A 16989-nucleotide genomic window follows, 5' to 3' on the forward strand; every position below is an offset into this window, starting at 1 on the left:
AAGAAAATAGTGGTAAATCACCAACCTGTTTTAATGAAAATTCCCTAGAAGCCAAAAATAAAGAGAACTGGTTACATTTTGCTATTTCTTTGTGCATTGAGTAAATTTTTATTCCATTATAGATAATGTGTATATTTTACTGTGGAACCCTCAGACTCTTGCTAATTTCTCATGTGTGATGGTTTTCAAAAAAAGATTTAATTTAATTGTAATTGTGTGTGTATGTTTCTGCATTTCTGCATGTGGTATGTACACATGAGTACAGCTGCCTGTGAATACTAGAAAGGGGTCTTGACGCTCCTGGAGCTGGAGTTATAGGCAGCTGTGAGCCATCTGCAGTGCATGCCGGGAACCACACTTAGGTCCTCTGGAAGATTAGTATGCTTTCATCCACTGAGTATCTCTCTAGCCCTGCGTGGTGTTTTTTGGGTTTGTTTGTTTGTTTGTTTTTGTTTTTTGTTTTTTTTGTTTTTGTTTTTTGTTTTTTGGTGTTTTTTTTTTTTGGAGACAGGGTTTCTCTGAATAGCCCTGGCTGTCCTGGAACTCACTTTGTAGACCAGGCTGGCCTCGAACTCAGAAATCCACCTGCCTCTGCCTCCCCAGTGCCTCCCCACGCCCGGCTTGCGTGATGATTTTTGTTACTTGTTTTTGTAAGCAGTTGACTTGGTTAAACATATACTACAAACGTGTCTTTTGGGCAGAAGCTCAACTCTCAGTTCAGTTACCTAGAATCTGTCTCACGTGGTCACTGAATTCCTTGCTCTGGTTTCTCTTTTGGAGGCATCTTCCCTCACCCTGTAGAAGCTCTAGTTGCCACAGATTACATCCTCTGGTTCAAAAGACCTTTTACTGTCATTTGTAGTTCCACTACTCAAAGCTGATTTGAGTCAGCTTTCAAGAGAAAACCCATAGAAAAGGTTAGCTCGCCATATATGCATTCTTTTCTTCTGTGCCTCGATGCCTTAGACTCTAACTGCTTTTGCTTATATAACAGTGTATCTAGGCCTTCCTTGGGTTTACTTTTCATTTTGTCCAGAGTATTTTGCTCTCATCAATTGGAAGGTTAGTCAGGTAGGAGCTTCATCAGCTACACCAGATGCAGATGCTGGCTGCTTTTTGGTAAGGAATAGACTGAAAGCAGAGCTGCTGTATATCATGGGGAATTGTAGGGGCTTTTGTTGTTGTTGTTGTTTTCATTTTAGTAAATTTAATTGTTCAATTTCAATGTGAATTAATAACTTGCCTTTTTAAAAACAAACTTACAGCTGATTGGACGGGGTCGATACGGAGCAGTATATAAAGGTTCCTTGGATGAGCGTCCAGTTGCTGTAAAAGTATTTTCTTTTGCAAACCGTCAGAATTTTATAAATGAAAAAAACATTTACAGAGTGCCTTTGATGGAACATGACAACATTGCTCGCTTCATAGTTGGAGACGAGAGGCTCACTGCAGACGGCCGCATGGAGTATTTGCTTGTGATGGAGTATTATCCCAATGTAAGTTCTTTAGAAAAAAGATCCTGCCATTTATTTTATCAGCACTTTGTTTGACATTCATTCTTGTGTAAGCACCTTGTCTCATCAGAAGCTTATTGTAATTTGTGGTTGAGTACTCTGAGGTGAACAGGTACATACATACAGTCATCCCTTAGTGTCCTCAGGCAATTGCTTCTAGGACACCTAAAACACGTGTGCGCACACAGACACAGACACAGACACAGACACACACACACACACACACACACACACACACACACAGACAGAAGTTCAAGTCCATTATATAAAATTCCATGTAGCATTTGTATGGTTGCATATCATTTTTTGATCATACAGTGAAAATGCCATGTTAATAGTTATTCACTGTTATACTGTTTATTTAGGAAACAATGACAAGAAAAATAATGCTATATACAGATGCAAAGATAATCTTTGGGTTTTATTTGTTTGTTTTTCTTGACTTTATTGGAGAAGAAACCAAGATCTGAACATGCTAAGCAAGTACTTTTCCACGTAGTTACCTCCCCATCCCTAGATACTTTTGATATAGTTGATTGAAACCTAGAATGTGAATCTGCAGGTATAGAGGACTGACTGTAGAGACTTACAAATATGTATTCTATTTATAAATTATAACAATATTGTTTGTAAAATTTGGTAAAAAATTTTTTTTCAAGTTAATCTGATTGTCCAAAGAAGTGTTTAAAAGGAAATAATCATCCATAATTTTAATGTTTCAAATATTAGGATTAATGTTGCTGTGATGAACCACTGTTACCAAAAGCAAATTGAGCAAGAAAGAGCCAACTGAGAAGTGCTGCATACTGGCTTGCTCATCTGCTTTCTTGTTTTGTGGTGGGGGTTGTTGTTATCATCTCTAGATATGATAGGCCTTTGTATGTAGCTCTTGCTGTCCTGGAACTCACTGTGCATACCAGGTTAGCATCAGATTCACAGAGATGTGCCTGCCTCTGCCTGAGATTAAAGGTGGGGGCCAATGTGGTTGGCTTTTTTTGTTATTGTTTGTTTGTTTGTTTGCTTTGGGATGTATGTGGGTTTTTATCCTGCTTTTTTATAGAACCCAAGACCATCAGCCTCTAATCACTAATTATGAAAATGCCCTACAAACTTACCTATAGGAAGACATGACTCAGATGACTGGAGTTTGGGTCAGTTACATAAAACTAGTCAGCATACTCTCTTCTTTTCTTTTCAAAAATACCTTATCATTATCATTATATCTTCATGGAATCCTAGCCTATGCAAATCCTTAAGAAGGTTGCCTAACTTGCCTTTTCTTGTTGAAGCAAATTAGTTTCAATGTTTGATATCTTTTTTCCTTTATACAGGGATCTCTGTGCAAATATCTGAGTCTCCACACAAGTGATTGGGTAAGCTCTTGCCGTCTGGCTCATTCTGTGACTAGAGGACTGGCTTATCTTCACACAGAATTACCACGAGGAGGTAAGATGAATGAAATTTTAATCATATTTTAGAAGAAAAATAATAATTTATACTGTTAAAATTTGAATATTAACTAATTGAAAGATCCAGCATGAAGAAACATATTTGAATATAACAGAAAGAAATGCAAGATGGATCTCATTAAGAATTTGAAGACTTTCTTTCTAAAAGTATACTTAAAGCTATTTTTAGAAAAAATTATTTGGAGGGAGTGTATCTCAAAGGTAGAATGCTTTCTAAGCATATATAAGACCTTTGATCCCTAATATCATAATATCAGACAAAAAAATCCTAGAGGTTTTTTTTAGACCTCTTGAAGTTTATTTGTGAACCTTAGGTTAATTCTCTTCGCTAGGCTATATTTTCCTTGTATTTGTTTTATGTGAATAAATAACAGAGTATTAGTTTTAATATTACATGGATCTTTTATTTCATAAGCTGTAATACTCAAATATCCTTTTATAAATTAAGGCTCTGCTACCTAGAGTCAAGGAAAGGAGGAAATAACAGTGGCTTTACTTATACATTTTTTTTCCTCATATACATAAGAATCTCAAGAGAGCCAAGCATGGTGGCTCGTGCCTTTAATCTCAGCAGTCAGGAGCAGCAGCTTGTAGATCTGAGTTTAAGGCCAGCTTAAGTTTACACAACAAGGTTCAGGTATACTAGGACTATATAGTGAGACCTGTTTTTAAAAACTCTCGGGGCCGAGTGAGATGGCACATACTTATAGTCCTCACACACACGAGGGTGAAGCAGGCTTGTGCACTGTAGGCCAACTGGGATGCCTAGTGATTCTGAGCCATTCTTTAAGACATAGTGAGACCTGGCTCCCAAAAAGAGGAGGAGGAAACCACGAGACAGAGGATTGAGATGATGGGCCAGTGGTAGAGCACTTGATGAGTGTGCACGAGGTGCTTGGCTTCAGTCCCTAGTAACAGTCAAAACCAGAGCTTAAAGAGAGTGTCGAGGAGGACTGGTTGGCAGCATGGCTCAAGGCTCCTGCAGTTCTTCTCTGCTGTCCTTCACATGTGGCTTTCATTTCACGGTTATCCCATTGTCCATTGTGCATAGGTAGCCCGGGGGGGGGGGGGGGGGGGGAAGAGGGACAAAGGATGGAATTGTCCCTTCCACTTCCAGAAGTTCCTGTCCTGCTCATATTAATCCACACTTACCCACTGCAGACCAGAAATGCACTTGTTTTGTTTTGGCTGAGTGAACTGCTGCTGAGACAGTGTAGGTTCCGTTATTGAGTGAGAGTGGATGGCAGTCTTGGCCTGGTATTCAAGCTATCTTCTAGTCCCAGATGGAGCTACAGTCTTCCGCAGCTGTATGCGCGTCTGTTAGATCCCTTCCTTCTCACTTTGTTTCGTGTGCACTGCAGCACAGGCTCCCTAAGTTAGCATGGCTGTGAAAACCGTGCCTCTGCGCTTTCCTGGGCTTTTACTTCTGTACCACAGTTTGTCATTCTGTAACTTGTCACTGCTCCTGTAGTCTCCCTGACCTCTTTAGTGAGGAGAACTTTAATGTATCCGTTTCTTACATCTTTGTTCCATATTATAATAGCATGGATCATCTTTTCTAGCTGATGCTTCATATATAAATAATTTCTTCTGAATAATTTATTGGCTCATTTACTTGACATCCGTTCCTGAGTACAAGATTGATCTGTTATTGCCTGCGTCAGCAACTTGTGCTCTTGCTTCATTGTTTTAGCACATTAGCCTTGGACTATTTCCTTACTTTTAAATATTATAACTCCTTTTGGAAGCTGGCTTAAAACAGAATTTAAAATATCTTCCTAATTCCTCTTTCAAGGTTTGCATGATTCAGCAAGGTTTTAAATCAAATACTGGCTGAATTTTTTTTTTAACCTAAGCAAAGCTATTTTCCCGAAACATTAGCTAGTGAAAGCACTGGCTTCTAGAACTTTGTGTCATAGCATATGTATTTGAATTTTTGCTCTTACCTAATTACTTCAAAAATATTCCCAAGTATATTTTTCAAAATATTTAAAGTATCCTCTCAGGGGTTGGGGGATGTTCAGTGTTAAAATACTTCCTGAGCAAGCATGAAAGCCTGAGTTCAGCTCCTTAGAACGCACACAAAGAACACCCGGGCACTGCAGTGAACATGTTACTTCAGTACTGAGGAGCAGAGTCAAGAGGATTGCCAGCCTAGCTAAAATGACTTCAGGTTCAAGGAGAGACTCTATGTCAATTTTATTTTAAATTACATTGGCCTCTTTCCAGCGTCTGTTCACTGTTTGTTTGTTTGTTTGTTTGTTTGTTTGTTTGTTTGAGATAAGGTCTTTCTATGTAGCTCTAGCTTTTCTGGAACTCTCTAAGTAGACCAGGCTAGACTCAAACTCAAGAGTTCTCCCTGCCTCTGCTTCCAGGGTACTGGGAATAAAGGTGGGTGCCATATGCCCTTGTCTCAAATAAATGAGTGAAGAAGTGATTGTGGGAGACGTCTGACCTCTGCTCTCCACACACCTGCACAGGGCACACACACTCACATACACACACACTCACGTACACCATACCCAATTTTTATAACTTCTCTCTTTTATTATTGTTTTTCTCTCTCTCTCAAATGTATAAATACAACCTGCTATCCAGATGCAGTGTTGCATGCCTTTAATCCTAGAATCGGGAAGCAGGTGAATATCTGTGAGTTTGGGGTCATCCTGGTGTACAGAGTAAGTTCCATGACATCTAGAGCTACATAGTGAGATCCTGTCTTGGAAGAGAGAGAGAGAGAGAGAGAGAGAGAGAGAGTGTGTGTGTGTGTGTGTGTCAGTCCATGCCTGAATCCATTCAGTGTTGCTCATGTGCATATAGGGCTGACTACTTTGAATTAGATAATTAGGGGGTTTACTCTATAGGAGAACTGATTCTTTCTCAGTGGTCATTAATTGCCTTTAGCTCTTTTTCTAGGGGTTGAGATGTGAGATTTCCCCATTTTTGTTGGCATATCAAATTGATATTGTCATTGTTCAGATGATTTCATGGATGTAGCTTCCCTGTCCTGTATAGGAGACCGTCTCTTACCAGGCGTCCTGGTCCTCTGGCTCTTGTGGTCTGTTCACCCCTTCTTGTGATGTTCTGAGTCTAGTGTAGGTGTTGTGTTGTGTGTATATCGTATCAGTTGGAGTTAAACACCTCATGGTGAGTTGCTATTTACACTTTGACCTGTTGTGGCTTTCTGTAATGGTTTCCATCTGCTGCTTAAAAGAAAGCATCTTTGATAGCTACACTTATTTGTGGGTATAAGGATAAGTATTTAGAATGTAATTATTCTGGTTTAAGAAATTTGAGCCATAGTTTCTCAGTTGATACTTTTTCTAAATAAGCTAGCTAACTGTGTGTGTTTTACTCATAACAAATATTCCTTTTGGTATTGCCTCCTTTTGTGCCTTAAAAATGAAGAGAAAGCCAAGCATGGTAGCACCAATCTGTAACTAAACCACTTTGAGGTAGAGGCAGGACAGTCAGGAGTTTAGCTATATAGAGACCATCCTGATTTACGTGAAACCCTGTCTGAAAAAACTAGCCAACCAGCCTACTAACCAACCAACTACAGTAATGAACACAAAACAAAAAAAGAATGAAATGAAGAGAAAAACAAGCTTGTAAGAGAATTGGAATTGTTGGATTCAGTTGAATGCTTAGTGCTTACCAGCTATATACGTAAGAGGAATCATTAGAAAATGGTGATGGTTTGAAACTGTCGGGTTTGGTCTGGCTTGAGTCTTGCTGTGTCATTTACAGCAGGCTCAATCTCATGATCTTCCTGCCTCTGCATCCTAAGTGCTGGGATTACAGACCTGGGCCTTGACATCCAGCTTTCTTTTCCCCAGACCCATTTTTTTAGAAGACAACTAACAGGAGGAAGAAGCACTATCTTTTATTTACATGTGTGTGGCTCCCACTATCTGCATGTTAATTTAATCTCCACTAGCTCCACTCACACACTAATAAGTCTTTGAAATTATCCAAACAGATCATTATAAACCCGCAATCTCCCACCGAGATTTAAACAGCAGGAATGTCCTGGTAAAGAATGACGGCGCGTGTGTTATCAGTGACTTTGGTTTATCCATGAGGCTAACTGGAAATCGGCTGGTGCGCCCAGGGGAAGAAGATAATGCGGCTATAAGTGAGGTGAGCCTAAAAACATCACACCAGCATACTCTGAAATCATGACATGCAACAACAGTTATCCTTGTGCACTGTCATTTACTGCACTATGTGAGTTAGAAAATTAGGAAATACCAAAATACATTGTATAAATAAATACCCACCTAAGGTTGTCAGTTCATTTTGAAATTCCAGCTCATTTAAACAGACATTATGGAGAAGTATCTTAGAATTGATTTTTTGTTGTTTATTTTAAAAGGGAACTTCATTAGATTGGTTACTGTTTGTTTTGCTGTTTTTTTTTTGTTAGTTGTGTTTTATTTTTTATTTAATTTAATTAATTGATTAATTAATTTTTTTGAGACAGATTCTCTTTATATATCCCATTTGGCCTTGAATTTATCTTTCTCCTCTGAGGACTGAGATTTTAGGCAAGTGCTACCAGACTCTGCCAGGAATTGACTTTTGAAGTAAGGTTGCTAAGTTTGAGATAGGACAGTCTACTCTCTGAATACAATGTAACATATTCTTTCTGACCCTTTTCTCTGCTTTCACATGCATAGATGTACATATTTGCAGTTTTTAAAAATATTATGTGATGTATATATTGCTTTGCAATTTTCTCACTGTGTTTGATGGTTTTTATTTTACATTATTGACTATACTGTAAAGGTGGGCAATGAGTTAGGCAGTTCACTAGAGAGCAGCCTGCAGCCTCATGGATCTTAAAAGTTGGCACAGGAACAATTGCTTTCTTCTTTCTCATCAACGAGTAGGTTTTGCTAAAGCAGTTAATACTGTTTAATTATTAAGAAGGGTAAGATTGCTGAAGTATAGTATAAAATGGGCTCAGTGACCTGCTTAGGGTCTAATCGTATCCTTTATAGGAAGACATTTTATATATGACCTTTGGTGTAGTGTTTGCCCTTCAGAATATTTTGCATTCTCTTTCTTTAAAATGCCACTTTTAATTGACCAGGTTGGCACAATTCGCTATATGGCACCAGAAGTGCTAGAAGGAGCTGTGAACCTGAGGGACTGTGAGTCAGCTCTGAAGCAAGTGGACATGTATGCGCTTGGACTCATCTACTGGGAGGTGTTTATGAGGTGTACAGACCTCTTCCCAGGTGAGAACTGCTGTTAGATTTATCAGTGTTTTATACCCTCTTTCTCGCTTACATTCAACAATTCAATTGGATACAATAATCTTTTTTCCTTTGCCATCTTAAAATGTAATATTCAGAATAGAAATATCATTAACAGAATTAATTAGATCAGAAAGTTTTTTGCTAAAAAATTACTCCAGGGGAGCTGGAGAGATAGCTGAACAGTTAAGAGTACTGGCTCCTCTTCTAGAGGTCACGAGTTCAATTCCCAGCCACCATATGGTAGCTCACAACCATCTGTAGTGCCCTCTTTTGGGTGATCACTCATATACATACATATAAGTAAGTAAGTACATAAATAAATAGCTCCAGGTTTTCATTGAGTTGTTTCATTCTGGTAAGAAGTCCTCAGCCCTCACTCCCTCTGGCCTTCTGCACGCACATACACATAGCTGCACACAGACACACATACATATCAATACAATTAAAAATAATAAAAATAAGTGTTTTAAAAGTATATATCTAATATATTAGAAGTTAATATTCTAGTGAGTTAATCAAGATATTTTTCTGAAAATAGCAGTAATTGGCAACTGGGATTTTGGCACACTTTTTGTTCGATTAGGTTTTTTTCCCCCATTTTAACATATAGTTTTAGTTTTAGAAGAATGTCTGAATTACTCCTTTATTAGCATAATATAATCTGTAACTTGCTTTTATTTTATTTTATCTTTTAAAGATTTATATATTTTATGTATATGACTACACCATTGCTCTCTTCATACACCCCAGAAGAGGGCATCAGATCCCTCTGATGGTTGTGAGCCACCATGTGGTTCTGGGATTTGAACTCAGGACCTCTGGAAGAGCAGTCAGTGCTCTTAAAGTCTGAGCCATCTCTCCAGCCCTGCTTTTATTTTATTTATTTTATTTTATTTTATTTTATTTTGTTATGTTTTGTTTGTTGTTTAATAAAGGGTCTCACTGGATAGCCCTTACCTACTAGTGCTGTCCGTGTAGCCCAAGCCACTTTCTACCTTGTGCATGCCCCATGTCACTTCCTCCTGAGTTCAGCTTTCACAGTCATGCATTCCACTCCTAGAGAGCTATGCGTGTGCATGCCCGTGTATATACACACCTATGGGAAGGCCCTGGATCTCATATTTGTATAGTAAGCACTTTACTGAGTTGGGTCATCTTTTCATAAACTTGTTTGTTTGGTTTTTTTGTTTGTTTGTTTGTTTTTGTTTTTAAAGTACCACAACTAAAGGATGACTATTGCTTTTGTTCTAAAAAATAATAAATAGCAGTATTAATGGTTGGGGTATGGCTTGGTGGTAGAGTACCTGCCTCTTAAGTGCAAAAGCCTTGGGTTTAATCCCCCAAAAAGGGATTAAAAGCCCTCAGTTTTGTACGTATGGAGGCAATTAAGTCTTGTTTATGGAACAGTATTTTAGAACATACATTGCATACATTCATGCATACATGCATACATACATACATACATACATACATACATTTGCCAAAATACTGTTGTGCAAACATGTTCAGGTCTCCAGTACCCATGTAAAAAGCAGCAGCAGCAGCCTATGACTTTGTATACTAATTTTAAAAGTAAAATAGAAAGGATTATAAAAGGTTAGAATTCAGAGGTAAGATTTTTGTTAATTAATAGTCTCAGCTTAATGAAAAGCATTCTAGAGATGGATAATGGTGATTGATGCACAGTGGGAATTGTATTTAATGCCACAGAACTATGCACTCAAAACAATTAGAATAATAGATTTCTTTGTTTGTTTGTTTTAGGTATCATTCTACAACAATTTAAAAAAAATAAGAGAATTACATTGGGATACTTTTACTATTACTATACAAATATCTGAGAAAAACAAAGGAAGAAGTTTTTATTGAAGTTTTAGAAATCTTGATCTATAATTGCTTAGACCTCTGTGTTTGTACAGCACATCATATCAGGAGCTTGTGGCAGATGAGCTCTTCATGGGAGACAGGAAACAGAAATAGTCCAGACAATATTTATATTTCCATGTGGACGTCCTCCTCCTGGTCCCACACCACATATTTTACCACCTTCCAATAATGTCATATATCATGAATCATCAGGCTCTCGTGATCTATATACATCTGGAGATGCCCTCACAGATGCCCCAAATGTTTGACTCGCTGAGGTACTTCTTAATCCATTCAAGTTGATGATCAAGATTCATTAACCATCACAATACCTATAATTTTGCCATTCTAAGAAGAGCACATTAAGAACAAATCCAGAGATGAAATCTGATTCTAGAGAAGTTATCTAGAGGTCTTAAAAATAGTGAGAGTAGGGCTGGAAAAATGGCTCAGTGGTTAAGAGCACCGACTGCTCTTCCAAAGGTCCTGAGTTCAAATCCCAGCAAACATGGTGGCTCACAACCATCCATAATGAGATCTGACTCCCTCTTCTGGAGTGACTGAAGACAGCTACAGTGTACTTACATATAATCAACCAATCAATCAATCAATCAATCAATCTTTAAAAAAATAGTGGAACTTAAAAGAAATGTTAAGTCAGGAGGGTGATTTAATTGTGGAGATGTTTGAAGAGGAATATTGATAGATAACTGAGGAAATTATTATTTTATTTTTTAAGTTTTAAGATTATCTTAGTTACTGTTCTATTGCTGTGAAGAGATACCACAGCCAAGGCAATTCTTTAAAAGAAAGCATTTAATTGGATGCTCACCCACAGTTTCAGAGGCTTAGTTCATTATCATCATGGCAGGGAGCATAGTAGCAGACATTTCAGGCATGGTGCTGGAGAAGTAGTTGGGAGCTACATCTTGATTCATGTGGGATGGGCTTTTGAAACCTCAAATGCCGCTCCCAGTGATGCCTCCAACAAAGCACACACCTTTTGACCCTTCTAATCCTATCAAAGTGTTCAATTCCCTGTTGACCCAGCATCTAGAGATGAGTTTATGGAGACGAGTCTTACTCAAACCATCACAATGATTTTTACATTTTATGAGTATTTTAACTTGTTTTTTTGAGACAGTGTTTCTCTGTGTAGTCCTGGCAGATCTGGAACTTGCTCTGTAGATCAGACTGGCCTCAAACTCACAGATTGACCTACCTCTAACTCCCAAATGATAAGATTAAAGGCGTGCATCACCCACCACACCTGGCTTTAAGATAATTTATTATCATTATTATAATTATTATTATTTGATTAAGAGGAGCTTCTGTTAAATAAAGAAGACAGAAACTATATGAAAAAGAATATGAGAAAAGTGTTAAGAAAGCACAAGCAGAATATACCGGGTACTTTTCAAACCCTTTTAAAAGTTATGTATTTTAATTTTATGTATATGAATGACTGGTTTTTGGCTGCATGTATGTTTGTGCACCACATGAATACCTGGTACCTATGAAATCCAAAACAGGGTATCAGATCATCTGAAACTTGAATTTCAGACAGTTGTGAACCGCCATGTGGGTCTAGTGCCCTTTTCTAGCCTCTGTAGACACCAGGCACACACACACACAAGCAAGCAAAACCCTCAAGTGAATAAAATAAAATATAAAAATAATTTTTAAAACCTAAAGAGTGTTATATAATAATTATAAAATTCTTAAGATGTTTTTGTTTATTTCAAAATGCAAAATATGTTTTGAGGCTGACTGAAAACATGTAATGAAGGCTGATTCTATAAAATATTTGTAAAATAATTAGTTAGATATCTTAGCATGATTAAAGAATAATTGCTACAGCATTTAGATGAAGGGAGAAAGAAAAAGACAAGAGAAAGGAAAGAAATAGAATAATGTCATTTGAGATGGGAACCAAAAATGACTCTAAAGTAGACACACACTTAACCAATCCAGAGGAGGTAAGAGGAAAGGAATGCTAAATGACAGGGTCAAATATTTGATCTTTTCTCAACAGCTTGAAAGCAAATGAGATTATAGGACTTCCCTTTAGCAATCCAGTGACTATAAAGCCTTAAGAAAATCTGTTAAGGGTAGTATCTCCCATCATCATAGGAGATTAACATTTTTACATCTGAAGTGTATTAATAAAGTTAGCTCCAAATAAGTATCTATTGAAAAACTAGATTTTGAAGTATAAATATTTGGTAGAATTTTTTTGGAGAGAGAGAGAGAGAAAAAAAAAACCAAGCATGCATGTACTTGTTTGTGCATACATGGGTTCACGTACATGTGGAGGCCAGAGGTCAACCTTGGGTATCATTCTTCAAAAGCCATTCTCATTTTATGAAACAAGGTCTCTTTCTGTGGCTTGGGCATGCTGGTTCAGCTGAGTTGGCTGGCTGTGGAGCCCTAGGAATCTGCCCATCTCTGCCTCCCCAGTGCTAGTACATATCACAGTGGTGGGCTTTTTAGATAGATGTTAGCAGCCTAACACAGGGTCTCATGTCTGCATGGCAAACAGTTTACAGACTTAGCCACCTCCCAGCCTCTCTTGCTAGTTGTTAGTGTTAAAACTTGCATTTACACAAAAGCACGCACTAATTTCTTATAGTAAATTTTGAAGTTAGAATTTGAATGATCTTAATAAAACAAGCAGAATTATTAAATTTTAGTTCTGCTAACCTAATGTTTTGTGGGAGAGGAAAGCTAATAAATACCTGGGAAGTATATACACCATCATGTGCGAGGCAGACCAGCTGTGCTAGTAAAGTACTGCTTGCAGGTAATTTGAATTGGAATTGGTTGTGTAATATGAGGTAGGTTTCAAGGATCAAAGTGCTATAAGCCAACATCTTTAAATCTTTTAGTTTTGTCTTAGAGTTGGATGTTGATATTAATTCGCTTTAATCTTAAAAATATGCAGAAATGTCACCTGTTTTTAAATGCAATGCAGTAGTCTAGTAACTTGGGCTTTGTTGAATAAATTATAAAAATATACAATTAATTTTTTTAAATTGTTAAAATTGTTAGAAATATTGGTAGAAGGCAAGAATTATCTTGAATTTTCAAATAGGAGCAAAAGCTTGTCATGTTTTATGGTTTTTTCCATCTGGGTCATTATACCTTTTAGTGCTGTGCAGTGAGATAAGGAACACAGACATTACTGCTTTCTGACAGGAAGATTGAAACATGCAAGAGTTAAATGACTTTCCCGAGGAAGAGATGAAGCCCAGATTAGAACCAGAATGCCCAAATCACCATCACTTCTAATCAGTCTTGTTATTTTAGTGCATTAGAGTGAGTGGTGGTGAGGCGCCAGGAGGACAGTAATTCTTTTGTGTTCTTTGCCAAGAGTCTTGTAGGCCAGTGGTTCTCAACCTGTGGGTTGCAAGCGCTTCAGCAAATTTGTATCTCCAAAAATATTTATATTCTATCTTCTGTTCATAACAGTAGCACAGTTACAGTTATGAAGTGGCAGTGAAAATACTTTTATGGTTGGAGTCACCCCAGCATGAGGAACTATATTAAAGAACCCCAGCATTCGGAAGGTTGAGAACCACTGTTCTGGGCCTTTGGATTTTATGCGTTAGTCCTAAGGAGTCTTCTGTATGTCTCTATGTGTTCATTAATATACTTTATCACATTTAGTGAAAGTCCACAGTGTTCATTGTGATCAGCTAATTGTGCCTATTAGTGACATACACATTTGTCAAATACTGAGAAGGTAGTGATGCTTTACATTCTAGATTTAAATACTACTTGTAAGAGGAAAACTAAGCAATGTCATGGTCATTGTCATACACATTTTTTATATAGGATTAACTTAGCTCCCTAAGTTAGCTCATTTGATATAGTGCCGTGTAGCTTGCACAAGGTCCTGAGTTCAGTCCTCAGCGCCACATAGCCCTGCTGTGCTGGTGTATCTCTGTAATGTAAGCTCCTAGGAAATGACAGCAGGAGGATCTAGTTCAGAGCCATCCTTGGCTATCATAAGGAATATGAGGCCAGCCTGGAATACATGAGATCCTATCTCCAAAAGCAAAACAAAACTGAAAAATTGTGGTATTTGATACATTCTGGCTGAACTAGAATAGAGCCAATAACCTGATAAGGCATAGTGATTATTCAGTCTTTCCTCTTTAATTTGGTGGCATATTATTGTACTAAATCCTGGCATTTTTGACTATTTTCTAATATGAGGTTAGAGTTCAGGCGTAATTTTAAATACTAAGTATTGTAATATTTCCCTCATAAATTAAATAGCAGACAAACTCATTTTAAAATACCTGTCTAGTCTAAGATAGAACTACCTAGTAGAAAACTTACTTAAAAAGACACCAGACCAGGCAGCGGTGATTAATCTCATCACTTTGAAGACAGACAGATCTGTGTGAATTTGTGACCAGCTGGGTCTACAGAGTGAGTTCTATCTAGGACAGCCAGGGCTACACGAGAAACCTTGTCTTGAAAAAACAGAGAACAAAACAAAACAAAAGCTGTCCAGGGCTCTGGGTTAAAGTGTGTACTTAGCATGTTCATACTTAGTAGTAAGTAATTACTTAGTATATACTTAGCAAGGCCTTAAGTTTGATCCTCAATACTAAAGAATAAGTAAAATATCTGTATAGCATTGAAGCTATTTTATCAATAAATTTTGTCTCTGAAATTTGCATTTATTCTTGAAAGGTTTTGATATATATGATTTCTATGCTATGATATATAATATGCTATCTAATTCATATGATTTGATGTTAGAAATAGCTCTGCTGTTCTGTCCTCTAAGATAACTAGAAATTCTATCATTCTTTTCTATGAATACACAGGTGAATCTGTACCAGATTACCAGATGGCTTTTCAGACAGAAGTTGGAAACCATCCCACATTTGAGGATATGCAGGTTCTTGTGTCCAGAGAGAAGCAGAGACCCAAGTTCCCAGAAGCCTGGAAAGAAAATAGCCTGGTAAGAAAATGAGGGCTTCTCACTAGAACTAGATGAGGAAAAATGGAAGCCGCCCAGCTTTGGTGATTCACATCTGTCCCCCACCACTGGGCTGAGAAAAAAGAATTACATGTTCAAGGCCAGCCTGGGCTTCAATATAAAACACTGTCAGAGACAAGCTGGGTGATGTGTAGAGTTGAGTATATAACCAACTGGATCTAGGAAGTTCAATAACATAAAAACATCATAATTGTGTTTGTGTAAACATTTCCTATACAACAAAATATTGAGCTTGGTGTCTTAGGAGCCACACACTATATTGCTATAAGCTCTTGCAATTTGGGAAAGATTGTTTATAAAAAATACCATCCAGGACTCCTTGGTTCCTTGTCATCTGTTTTCTCCTGTTCTTTTTAGGTTCTACCCAGAAGCAACATTTTTAAAATCTTATATCTTTCTCTTACTTTTGGATAATTTTCTTTCTTTGCTGAAGTTCCACTTAAGTAATTATATTACCATGTGTGTTAGGTGCTAAACATTATAATCCTTGCATGTTTAAGAACATTCCATCTTGATATCATATATGAGTAATAATTAACACAGTAACCGTTTCAAAGAGTGAAAATGTCCCCTGGCCGCCAGTCTTCATAATAAAAATTTGGATGTAATCCACTCTTACTCCATTTTGGGGCAGGGGGAGTATATGATAGGTGCACATTTGGGGGTCAGAGGACAATTTGGTAGTCAGTTCTTGCCTTCTGCCTTGTTGAGGCAAGGTTCCTCTTTTTATTTCTGCCACACTGCTTACTCCAGATTGCCTAGTTCATGTCAGTTCTGTCTCCATCACCCATCTCACAGCACAAGTGCTGGGGCTATGCATACATGACACTTTGAATGGGTTCCAGTGACTGAACTCAGAGCCCAGGTTGTCATGCTTGCCTGAATGGTGATTTTTACCTACCAGCCTTTCTCACACAGACCTCCATTGCTTTCTGGTTTTTTTGTTTGTTTTTTTTTTTTTTTTGGTTGGTTGGTTGGTTTTTTTTCTCTCTCTCTCTCTTTTTTTTTTTTTTTTTTTTTTTTTTTTCCTTTTGAGATAAGATTTCGGTCAGCTCAGACTGCCCTAAAACCCTCTACATAGCTGAGGATGACTTTAAATGCACTATCCATCTGCTTCTACCTTTCACATCTTGGCTGACTTTGTTACTATTTTAGAAGTAACAAGACACCATGATCAAGGCAACTTATAAAACATTTAATTGAAGGTTTGCTTAAGTTACAAAGTGTTAGTTCGTGATCATCATGACAGGATGCTCGTGGTAGCATGCAGGCAAATAGTCAGCTATCTGAGAAAGTGAGGCTGAGCCTGATGTGAGCTTTTGAAACCCTCAGTGACAACACACCTCCTCCATCAAGGGCACACCTCCTAACCCTTCCCAAACAGTTCCACTAGTTGAGGATCTGGCATCCAACCCACAACATTGGGATTAGAGAAATGTACCACCATACCCAGTTTTTTGTTTGCTTGTTTGTTTGTTTGAAAGCTTATTTTGCCTTAGCAGTTTTGAAATTTCACTTGGGTGAAATTTAGCATGGATCTTTTCACACATTTCTCCCCCTGAGTATTGAATAGATTTTTCAGTGTGAAAATTCAGGACTTTCCTCAATCAGAAGTTCTCCAGTGTTTCTTCTAATATTATTTCTTTCCTTATATTTTTTTGACCTTGAATTCTCAAACTAATATTGAACCATCTGACACTTCAAGTCTGAATTTCTTTTTTGTATTTTCCATCTTTTTGGTGGTGATGGTGGGGTCTGGGAAACAGGCTACATGAGCCCATACTAACTACATAACTGAGCATACTTTGGGTCCCCACCTTCGTGTCTGAAGTGTGTGTGTCACTGTGCTGACT

At 37.7% G+C, this 16989-nt stretch overlaps 1 protein-coding gene across 2 annotated transcripts in view; it reads left to right on the forward strand.

Annotated features, from left to right (window-relative positions):
* The window catches only part of Bmpr2 (bone morphogenetic protein receptor, type II (serine/threonine kinase)), a 113803-nt gene that overhangs the window by 79934 nt on the left and 16880 nt on the right, over nt 1-16989 (forward strand). For both annotated transcript variants that reach the window (NM_007561.4, XM_006495633.2), the window contains exons 6-10: nt 1266-1496; nt 2846-2960; nt 6966-7126; nt 8082-8229; nt 14961-15097. In NM_007561.4, the coding sequence (NP_031587.1) occupies nt 1266-1496; nt 2846-2960; nt 6966-7126; nt 8082-8229; nt 14961-15097 (792 nt within the window). The remainder of the gene's footprint in view (nt 1-1265; nt 1497-2845; nt 2961-6965; nt 7127-8081; nt 8230-14960; nt 15098-16989) is intronic.

The sequence above is a fragment of the Mus musculus genome, chromosome 1 (genome assembly GCF_000001635.26).
Source record: "Mus musculus strain C57BL/6J chromosome 1, GRCm38.p6 C57BL/6J".
In the NCBI taxonomy this organism is placed as follows: domain Eukaryota; kingdom Metazoa; phylum Chordata; class Mammalia; order Rodentia; family Muridae; genus Mus; species Mus musculus.